The 11,302-nt window shown below is 45.1% G+C and overlaps 1 protein-coding gene across 1 annotated transcript in view; it reads right to left on the bottom strand.

Annotated features, from left to right (window-relative positions):
- Positions 1–7,926: 7,926 nt before the first annotated feature.
- DPPA4 (developmental pluripotency associated 4) overlaps positions 7,927–11,302 on the bottom strand; it is an 8,663-nt gene continuing 5,287 nt past the window's right edge. The window contains exons 5-7 of the mRNA XM_032299156.1: positions 10,395–10,683; positions 9,119–9,317; positions 7,927–8,252 (exon numbers count right to left, since the gene is read on the bottom strand). Coding sequence (XP_032155047.1) covers positions 8,216–8,252; positions 9,119–9,317; positions 10,395–10,683 — 525 coding nt within the window. The 3' untranslated portion in view covers positions 7,927–8,215. The remainder of the gene's footprint in view (positions 8,253–9,118; positions 9,318–10,394; positions 10,684–11,302) is intronic.

The following is an 11,302-nucleotide window of genomic DNA, read 5'->3' as shown; positions in this document are numbered from 1 at the left end:
CGCCCCTCCCCTCCCCTCCCCTCCCCTCCCCTCCCCACCCCCCACACCCCAGTGGTTGGGATTACAGCCCCGCGCCACCACGCCCGGCTAATATCTAAAATTTTGGGGGGGATGAGACCTGGGGCGGACGAGGATTGGAGGGGCGGATGGGACAGGGGTGGGGGTCTCACTGTGTTGCCTAGGCTGGTCTTGGATTCTTGGCTGAGCTCCCGGACTCAACGGATCTCCCTCCGCAGCCTTCGCAGTAGGTGGGACTACACGAGGCCTGCGCCGCCACGCCCAGCCCTCCGGATAATTCTTCAAGCTCTTGAAGTGTAGAAGCATTAGCTACATCAGGATATAACCGACGGGCTTTGGAGACAGGCAGTCAACGGCAGACAATGGTTGGAATTCGGTTCCTCCCTTCCAGGATGGAAACTGAATGCAGCCCTCTAAAACGCAGCTATTAAAGCACCCCACCTACCCGCTCGGGTGTGGCCCCTGGGGCTTTCAACCGGCAATTTAGAGGAAAGCTGACCTATTGGCCTGAGTTGATCCTCAAGCCCTAGGTAGGGGACAGGATTTCAAGAGGGAAGGCCATTTCCTTACCATATTTTCTTTTCTTCGTTGCATTTTTTTTTTTTTTACAAGACAATCATCTTATTTGTTTTCCTAGGTTTTTTTGCCCAGCTTTTTGAGAATGTTTTATTACGGAAAGCTGAAACATGTACAGTCTGGTTCCAGCGAAATTGCCATTCATTCCTCCTCCCTGGGTTACTTTGAATCAAATACCAGATCTCCTATGATTTCATTCATAAATTCAGGGGAAAGGCCGGGTGCCTTGGCTCGTGCCTGTAATCCCAGCACTTCAGGAGGCCGAGGTGGGAGGAACACTTGAGCCCAAGAGTGTGAAACCAGCATGGGCAACAGAGTGAGTGCTCATTGTTACCAAAAAACAAAAATAAAATAACCGGGCGCGTGGGTGTGGTGGGGCACGCCTGTGGTCCTATCTACTCAGGGGGCTGAGGTCAGAGGATCCCTTTCGCCCAGGAGCCCCAGGCTGCAGCGACGCTGTCTCAACAAATAAATAAATAAATCCAGAGGGGTGAAAAACACTTTGTTCCTACTATAACTACAATATCCTTTTTACATCTAAACATAATTAAAAATAAATATTTAATATTTTCAAAATACTTAAATATATGTTCAAATATCCAGGAATATTCAAAAACTCCAATTTTCTGGCCATTTCATGCCTGTAATCCCAGGACTTTGGGAGGCCGAGGCGGTTGGGTCACCAGAGGCCAGGAGTTTGAGACCAGCCTGGTCAACATGGCAAAACCTCCTCTGTACTGAAAATACAAAAATTAGTCGGATGTGGTAGTGGATGCGTGTAATCCCAGCTACTGGTGAGGGCTGAGGCAGGAAAATTGCTTGAACTCAGGAGGTAGAGGTTGCAATGAGCCAAGTTCATGCTCCTGCACTCCAGCCTGGGCAACAAAGCAAGACTCCGTCTCAAAAAAAAAAAAAACCCTCCAATTATCTTATATATTTTTCTCTTTTCATTTTTTTTTTCCTGAGTATAATCTTTTTTCTTTTTTTTGAGACAGAGTTTCACTCTTGTTACCCAGGCTGGAGTGCAATGGCGCGATCTCGGCTCACCGCAACCTCCGCCTCCTAGGTTCAGGCAATTCTCCTGCCTCAGCCTCCTGAGTAGCTGGGATTACAGGCACGCGCCACCATGCCCAGCTAATTTTTTGTATTTTTAGTAGAGACGGGGTTTCACCATGTTGACCAGGATGGTCTCCATCTCTTGACCTCGTGATCCACCCGCCTCGGCCTCCCAAAGTGCTGGGATTACAGGCTTGAGCCACCGCGCCCGGCATCTCTTTTCTTTTTTTTTAACAATCTGTTTGAATTAACATCCAAACGAGATCTTTGATAAATTAAAATGTGCCTTAAATTTTTCTTTAATCTGCAAGTTATCGCATCTGTTTTTATTTATTTATTTTATGGAGACAGAGTCTAAGTATGTTGCACAGGCTGGGCTTGAACTCCTAGGCTCAAGCAATCCTCCTGCCTCAGCCTCCTGAGTAGCTGGGATTACAGGCACATGCCACTGTACATGGCTTCCACTTCTTACTTCTTACAATTTGTTGTTGTTATTGTCAAAAGAGTTGTGTGAATTACCTATAGTTTCCTATTTAAATTTTCGCAGTTTTACTTGTTTTATCCTTTAGTTTGTTCTCCTATTTCTGTTGCCCAGGCTGGAGTACAATGGTGCGATCACAGCTCACTGCAGCCTCTACCTGCTGGGCTCAAGAAATCCTCCCACCTCAGCCTCCTGAGTAGCCATGGCTACAGGCATGTGCTACCACACCGGTTTAAATTAATTTTGTTGTAGAGACGGAGTCTTACTATGTTGCCCAAGCTGGCTTTCAATTCCTGGACTCAAACAGTCTCCCACGTATGTCTCCCAAAGTGCTGGGATTACAGGTGTGAGCCACCACACGGAGCCTGCTATTTTAAGGTTTATTTTTATTTATTTATTTTTGAGACGGAGTCTTGCTCTGTTGCCCAGGCTGGAGTGCAATGGCACAATCTCAGCTCACTGCAACCTCTGCCTCCTGGGTTAAGCGATTCTCTTGCCTCAGCCTCCTGAGTAGCTAGAATTACAGGTGCGTGCCACCACGCCCGACCAATTTTTTATATTTTTAGTGGAGATGGGGGTTTCACTATTTTGGCCAGGACCTCTTGAACTCCCAGCCTCAGGTGATCCACCCACCTCGGCCTCCCAAAGTGCTGGGATTACAGGCGTGAGCCATCACGCCTGGCCAATTTGTTTATTTGTTTGAGACGGAGTTTCACTCTTGTTGCCCAGGCTGGAGTGTCATGGTGCAATCTTGGCTCACCGTAACCTCCGCCTCCCAGGTTCAAGCAATTCTCCTGCCTCAGCCTCCCGAGTAGCTGGGACTACAGGCGCTTGCCACCATGCCCAGCTAATTTTTGGATTTTTAGTATAGGCGGGGTTTCACCATTTTTACCAGGATGGTCTCGCTCTCGTGACCTCGTGAGCCGACCGCTTCGGCCTCCCAAAGTGCTCGGATTACAGGCGTTTTGAGCCACCGCACCCGGCCTTTTTTTTTTTTTTTTTTTTTTTTAATTGAGACGGAGTCTCTCTGTCACCTAGGCAGTGTAGTGGCGTGATCTCAGCTCGCTGCAAACCTCCGCCTCCTGAGTTCAAGTGATCTTCTTTCCTCAGCCTCCCGAGTAGCTAGGACTACCGTCGTGTGCCGTCACACTGGGCACCCTGGCTAGTTTTTGTATTTTAGTAGAGAGAGGTTCTCTCCATGTTGGCCAGGCTGGCCTTGAACTCCTGATTTCAAGTGATCCGCCCGCCTCGGCCTCCCAAAGTGCTGGGATTACAGGTGGGAGCCACCATGCTGACTTGGAACAAGAGTTTGAGGGAAGAGCAGAATGTACAGAGTTCACCTTTGCATTCTAGTTAGACCCGCATGAGTTCTGGAATGCTGAGGAATTCTCATCCATTCTGTGTACCTCTTTAGAACCCTTCTTGGTGTTATAAACCCCCTGATGTATTGTGGTCCTCCTCTTTGTCATCGACCATGGAGATAAACAAGACTTCTTTCGATCTCTAGCTCTGACATCTACAGAAATACTGGGGGTAGAGTCATGTGACACAAACCATTACCTCTTTGATTTCCAAACTAACCTTTTTTTTCTCCTTTGAGATAAAATGTAGAGTGAAATACACAAATGTTGCATGTACACTGTTACGAGCTTTTGAAAAAGAGTAGCCAATTCCCCAATCAAGATAGAAAATATTTCTATCTCTAGAAAAATTCCTTTGGGGCCCTTCCAGTCAGTTCTCATTACTTCTGCCCTTTGGAAAACCTGTTTTACTTTTATCACCAAGATCAGTGGTTCTTACACTCTTCTGCATGACTTTTAAAAACACATTGTTCAACCCCAACCTGTGTCATTCAGTAGGTCTGAGATTAATTTTCATTTCTGCCAGGCGTGGTGGCTCACGCCTGAAATCCCAGCACTTTGGGAGGCCAAAGGGGGCGGATCATGAGGTCAGGAGTTTCACACCAGCCAGACCAATATGGTGAAACCCCGTCTCTACTAAAAATACAAAAATGAGCCAAGCATGATGGCACGCACCTGTAGTCCCAGCTACTCGGGGTAGGCTGAGGCAGAACTGCTTGAACCCGGGAGGTGGAGGTTGCAGTGAATTTGCATTTCAAAGTTTCAGGCTAATATGGATGCTCCTGGCTTGGGGACTAAATGAGAATCACTGTCATATTTTATGGAAAACAACTTTTTTTGAGACAAAGTTTCGATATTTTTGCCCAGGCTGGAGTGCTATGGCCCAATCTTGGGCTCACTGCAACCTCCGCCTCCCAGATTCAAGCAATTCTCCTGCCTCAGCCTCCCAAGTAGCTGGGATTACAGGTGTGTGGCACCACACTTGCCTTATTTTGTATTTTTAGTAGAGACGGTTTCACCATGCTGGCCAGGCAGGTCTCAAACTCAAACCTCAAGTGATCCACCCGCCTCAGCCATCCAAAGTGCTGGGATTATTGGCATGAGCCACCGCATTAGATCAACTTTATTTGAATAGAGATTGTCCTCTTGTTAATTACCTTTCTTCCTGGATTCTTTTTGAGGGTCTTGTTCTGTTGCCCAGGCTGAAAGGCAGTGGGGCGATCATGGCTCACTGCAGCCTCGACCTCTGCAGCCTCCTGAGCAGCTGGGACTACAGGCCACAGGCCATCACAGCTGGGTAATTTTTCTATTTGGTGAAAGGTTTTCAACACGTTGCCCAGGCTGGTCTTGAACTCCTGAGTTCAAGTCACCTGCCAGCCTGTCTCCCATGTTGGGATTACAGGCGTGAGCCTCTACCCTGGCCTCTGTCACTCTTCACATATGGCTATATCGATGCAACTGTCATTCAAAGCAAGATGTACTCAATTCATCAGCCTGAGACAACAGGTATAATCAGGACTGATTGCTTCCTCATGATTAGACTTACATCTTTTTGGCAATGATACTGTGTACTTTCCATTGTTGATTGGAAAAAACATTTCAGCTTGTAACATTCCTGGTGGTGCTGAGTTGGAATACTTGGTTAATGTGGCTGTCACCAAATTCCAATTTTTATGTCCATAAACCTCATCATGCCAATATGTAGAAATTTTATGTCTATCAGCAATGGGTTCGGAGGTCCTGACCAACATTTTCCCTTGGGAGCTGCCACGTACCTTTGGAGCCAAGAAAAATTTGGAGGGCTGGCTCCAGGTTTTCCACACCACATACAATGTGGGCACAGACCTATTTGTGCAAATGTTACCTTTACATGCAGATGGGAAATTAGTAATATAAACCTCTTCTCTCAGCTCCTCCCAAAACAAGATATCATACCATGTCATGCCTCTGCCAAGGAACTCATGACACAGAATTTATAGCTCCAGCAGTCTTCCTCTTTGTATTCTGGGAGTATGGGAGGGAAACAGGGAGTGGGGGATTGAACGTGATGATAGGAACTTTGGGGAGGCTTGTGAAAATGAGGGTGATTTAGAGAGTATGTAACTTTAAGGTTTTATCTTCCCAGGGCAGGAAGGATGAGTAAATAAACGGTCTTACTGGTAGAATGCAATTAAGCAAAGGAAATTTCCAAGTTAATAGGAAGAAAACAGAATAGACACTTGACCCGTCCAGGCTGGGCGTGGGGGCTGGCTCACGCCTGTAATCCAAGCACTTAGGAGGCCAAGGCGGACAGATCACCTGAGGTCAGGAGTTCAAGACCAGCCTGACCAACATGGTGAAACTCCGCCTTTATTTTTTAAAAATAATTCTTTAATTAAAATAAATAAATCAGGCCGGGCGCGGTGGCTCAAGCCTGTAATCCCAGCACTTTGGGAGGCCGAGGCGGGTGGATCACGAGGTCAAGAGATCGAGACCATCCTGGTCAACATGGTGAAACCCCGTCTCTACTAAAAATACAAAAAATTAGCTGGGCATGGTGGCGCGTGCCTGTAATCCCAGCTACTCAGGAGGCTGAGGCAGGAGAATTGCCTGAACCCAGGAGGCGGAGTTTGCGGTGAGCCGAGATCGCGCCATTGCACTCCAGCCTGGGTAACAAGAACGAAACTCCGTCTCAAAAAATAAATAAATAAATAAATAAATAAATAAATAAAACTTGACCCATCCAAAGAAGAAAGCAGGGGAGAAGTTTTAAAAAGGAAACAAAATTAAAACAAACAATACGCATGGTATTAAGAAAAAATGTCTATTATTTATTACACTGAACAACTCTGACCACCAGAGACGAATGGGGGGCAGGAGAGAAGAACATCTCGCTTCTCAATAAACTTTCCTTCCTTGTTCAAACATTTTTGAGGATTCTTTCCCAACCTATTACATCTATATTATAATGGTTACAAATTGTCCAACTCTGCCACTCCTTCCACTGCATTTTTATTATCTTCATTGAAGGTGGAAAAAAAAAATAGATCCCTATTTGTAGTAACAAAACAATGTTGGAAACTGTCATTAAATCAGGACAAGTGAAAAACAGATCTGTTCCCAGACTCACAGGATTATAAATTTAGGAAGTACACACACACAAAAATAAAAATTAATTATACTCAGTAAGATACATTAAATATGTACAGCTTTTTGTATATCAATTACACCTAAGTAAGTAGATTTTAAAAAAACGTATGATCCAACCCACACCACCAACTAATAAAGAAAAAAAACAATGAGTAACGCAAAAGAAAAATCATGTTTCGGTTTCCTCCTACTTTGAGTTAAGAACACTAACAATAATTTGCATGCAGTGAATACGGTTCCCTAAATACAACAGATGAATTATTTTCTATACATATTTATTTATGGAGAGTTGGTTAATAAACACACTTTAAGTTCAATATATTATGTATTTCTGAGTGGGGAAGCAATCTTAAACATTTTAAACACCAGAAATATACAAAATTTTAAGTGAAATAATACAAAGTGCCTTGTGTTTTGATTCTGTAGTCACACCATAAAAATCTCAGATTAAGAGAACTCTGCAAAACATTGTTTTGAATATTAAGAATCATGTTTTGAGGGAGGGAGAGAATTAACAGCCTTTCTTTGCCTTAAAATACTTATGAAATGTTTTATGAAATTGCAATTGGAATGAAGCAGCTCCTAAAGTCGTCAGTGTCCAGAGGAGGAAAAATTGAGCACAGGAGCAAACTACTGTTTTACTCAATTCCTTCCAATGCTCAGCTGAAGAAGTTCTCAGCTGAGAGTAGGCACAGTGGCTCATTCGCATAATCCCAGCTTTTTGGGAGGGTGAGGTGGGTGGATCACTCGAGGGTCAGGAGTTTGAAACCAGCCTGGCCAACAAGGTGAAACCCCAACTCTACTAAAAATAAAAAAATAGCTGAGTACGGCGGCAGGTGCCTGCAACCCCAGCTACCCGGGAGACTGAGGCAGGAGAATCACTTGAGCCCAGGAGGTGGAGTTTGCACCAAACTGAGATCGCACCACTGCACACCAGCCTGGACAACAGAGCAAGATATAAATAAATAAAACAAAACAGCCGGGCGCGGTGGCTCAAGCCTGTAATCCCAGCACTTTGGGAGGCCGAGGCGGGTGGATCACGAGGTCAAGAGATTGAGACCATCCTGGTCACATGGTGAAACCCCGTCTCTACTAAAAATACAAAAAATTAGCTGGGCATGGTGGTGCGTGCCTGTAATCCCAGCTACTCAGGAGGCTGAGGCAGGAGAATTGCCTGAACCCAGGAGGCGGAGGTTGCGGTGAGCCGAGATCACGCCATTGCACTCCAGCCTGGGTAACATGAGTGAAACTCTGTCTCAAAAAAAACAAACAAACAACAAAAAAAAAAACAGCTGCTGAAGTCTTTTCTATTTTAGAAACGTGGTATGAATAAGTTTTTCTACATATTAACTACAATTTATGGTACTTTGTGAAATGTTTTCCCATTTTTAAATGCAAGAGTCTATCATATCTCTACTCACAAAGCAACAAGCACTGCTAGGGGTCGTAGGCTAAGATCTGCCACCCCAGCAGTCTGCACGGACCGTAAGCAGGTGTGGAGAGGACCAAGTTCACCTGTCAGCAGCACCACAGAATCCGACTCTCCAGCCTTTCTGCCATTAATTATCACAGATATGGCCTTTTTCCTGATATTCTATTCCCATTGGAGGCTTTTTATTAAGACCTTGTTCCTATAAAGCAAATTAAATGTTTGTTTTTAAAAAGATAAGAATCAAGACATATCAAGCTTCATCCTGGAAAATAGCCCAGAACCCCGCTGCTGGAATGCTGCTGAAATTGCCCTTACACCTTTAGGATCATAAGGTAAGCAAGCCCGTGACTATGTCATTAAAGAATGACGACCATCAGCCAAGTTACCACACCTCTGTAATATGTTCCCTGACTTGTGCAACCCATGAGCACGAGGCCTTGGAGTGGCTCTTCTCATCCCTTTCCCAAAAACCCAAGTATGTCCTTAAAGGACTATCCAAAGTGACCTCAGTTCTATTCAGCTGCTGGGCATAGAGAGATTATCAAAATAGTGCAAAAAGCAGGATATCCCAAAGCAGCAAAAATCACACATTCACACATTTCTTCCTGTGGGAGATGGTCTCGCTATATTTCCCAGGCTGAGAAATGACCTGATCCCTCCTTTCCCTCTGGTCAGTTCTTCCCTTAAGGAATCCCTTCTTTGATATTTGTAATGCTATTCCAGGTGCTTATATGCCCACCATCCCTATAGACTGTAGACTACTTTAGAGATTTTTTGCTACTCATTATTTCTGTGTAGGAGATATATACTCTGAATATAGTAATTACACAATGTTTGTTGTTGCCAGAATTCTGTGTCTCAGGGTAGAAGTATTAAACCCTGATACATAAATACTTTCTTTTTCCTGGGGATAAACTTGAGTAATAATTTTGTTGAAACTCTCCACTGACAATCTGAACTTGAAATACATGGCTCTTTAAGATTAATGCATATCTTATCTTGACTTTCTGCAGTTGAAAAATCAGGTACCCACTCTTGGTTTGTAGAAAAGTACCAGGTAATTACCTGTGAACACATTTGGGGCACAACATATTGTCTTCAAGGTGCGGGGGTGGAAAACTGGAGGCAGGAAGCAGGAAGAGCGCACTCACTCTCCCTTCTTGCTTTTCTGGAACCCAGGCTTGACCAGCATGAAACTGCAGGTGCACCCAACCATCTGTGTCTGCAGGGAGACTTTTCCCATGGACCACACACCACCTGACACCTGGAGAAACAAAGACAGACAGATACCCACACACCAGGGTGACATACTCACCTCAGACTGCATTATGGCCCATCACCCTTGATTCCTTCTTAACTGCCAGCTCCAAGATATGAACCCTGAAATCCTAACTTAACCTCTACGCTATCCTGTTCTTTTAGAAAAGCATACAAGACAGTTCCTGTTAAAGCTTCATCTAGTTGGAAGCAGTATAGTCGTAGGTGGACAGACGGTATTAAGACTAACCCAGTGTCTAGAAAGGGCTGCATGAAGTAAGCTCGGGGGTCTCAACTGTTAACACACATTGGACTGAGCTAAGCAGTTTACTATCAGATTTTTCTTGTATTTCCTGTAATTCTTACAACATATGAGATAGGTATTACTAACTCATTTTACAATGAAAAAAAAACTACAGGTGGCACCTGTAGTTCCGGCTAAATGGGAGGCTGAGGCTGGAGGATCGCTTGAGCCTAGGAGTTCTGGGCTGTAGTGTGCTGTGCTGACTGGGTGTTCGCATGGGGACCACCAGGTTGCCTAAGGAGTGGTGAACCGCTCAGGTCAGAAACGGAGCAGGTAAAAAGCTCCCGTGCTGATCATTAGTGGGATCTTGCCTGTGAATAGCCACTGTACTCCAGACTGGGCAACATAGTGAGGCCCTATCTCTTTAAAAAAAAAAAAAAAAAAAAAGGAAAGGAAAGGAAAAAAAACTGGAAAATATTTAAATAACTTATTAATGCAATTCTGGGGTTCAGCAACAGGAATCCATTTTAGATCTTGTTTTTAATTTAAATTGCTTAAAGGGGGGAAAAAATCCCAGACTGTTATCCTCTTCTGATGCCATCAATAATTTAGAGCAGTGGTTCTCAAACTGTGGTCCCCAGACCAGCATCCTTAGTATTGCCCAGGAAATTGTTACAACTCTCAGGTTCTGCCCTAGACCTAAAACAAGCTCTGTGGGCAGGGTCCAGGAATCAGCGACCCTTCATGGGTTTTTCATACACCCTAAAATGTATCAAGCATTAATATCTACTAAGCTCATTTCCCCGCTGGACCACAATAAGCTTTTCATGTTGGGCTTACCACTGGCTTCTTGTGGAGGTTCCACTGCCTCTGGCGTCCTTGCCCTGGCTGAAATTCTTGCCCAGGAGGCCAGCACAGCCTCTGGGGCAGAAGTTGTCACCACAACCGTATTAACTCCCTCAAGGAGAGCAGTGGACCCTTCCAGAGCAGGCAGCCCCTCCGCAGGGGGAAGGGCCACTTGAGGAGGCTGTGTCCCAGAACTCTGCAGGCTCGCTTTCCCTTTTTCCACCTTTAATTTATTTTGCAATGACTTCCGGATTTTGGCCTCTTTTGCTGTGCTAGGGAAATCCTACATAAAGGGTTAAATAATAAAGATAATAATAAAGGTTAAAGCTCTACCAAAAATGGCCTCAGGGTTAACGACGTGTGGATCAAACACAAAGTTTCACTTAGACAGGAGGACTAGGTTCAAGAGATCTATTGTACAACTTGGTGACTATAGATAGTTAATCTTGAAAATTGCTGTTAGGCTGGGTGCGGTGGCTCACGCTCGTAATCCCAGCACTTTGGGAGGCCTAGGCAGGCGGATCATGAGGTCGGCAGTTCAAGCCCAGCCTGGCCAGGATGGTGAAACTCTCTCTCTTATACAAAAATTATCCGGCATCGTGGCAGGTGCCTGTAATCCCAGCTACTGGGGAAGCTGAGGCAGAGAATTGCTTCAACCCAGGAGGCAGAGGTTGCAGTGAGCCAAGATCATGCCACTGCACTCCAGCCTGGGCAACAGAGCAAGACTCCGTCTCAAAAAAAAAAAACAAAAGGGCATGGTGGTGCGTGCCTGTAATTCCAGCTACTCAGGAGGCTGAGGCAGGAGAATTGCCTGAACCCAGGAGGTGGAGGTTGCGGTGAGCCGAGATCGCGCCATTGCACTCCAGCCTGGGTAACAAGAGTGAAACTCCGTCTCAAAAAAA

Source organism: Sapajus apella, unplaced genomic scaffold, assembly GCF_009761245.1.
Source record: "Sapajus apella isolate SASKATOON/1434 unplaced genomic scaffold, GSC_monkey_1.0 scaffold40, whole genome shotgun sequence".
NCBI lineage: Eukaryota > Metazoa > Chordata > Mammalia > Primates > Cebidae > Sapajus > Sapajus apella.
This window is presented reverse-complemented; position numbering and strand designations above follow the sequence as displayed.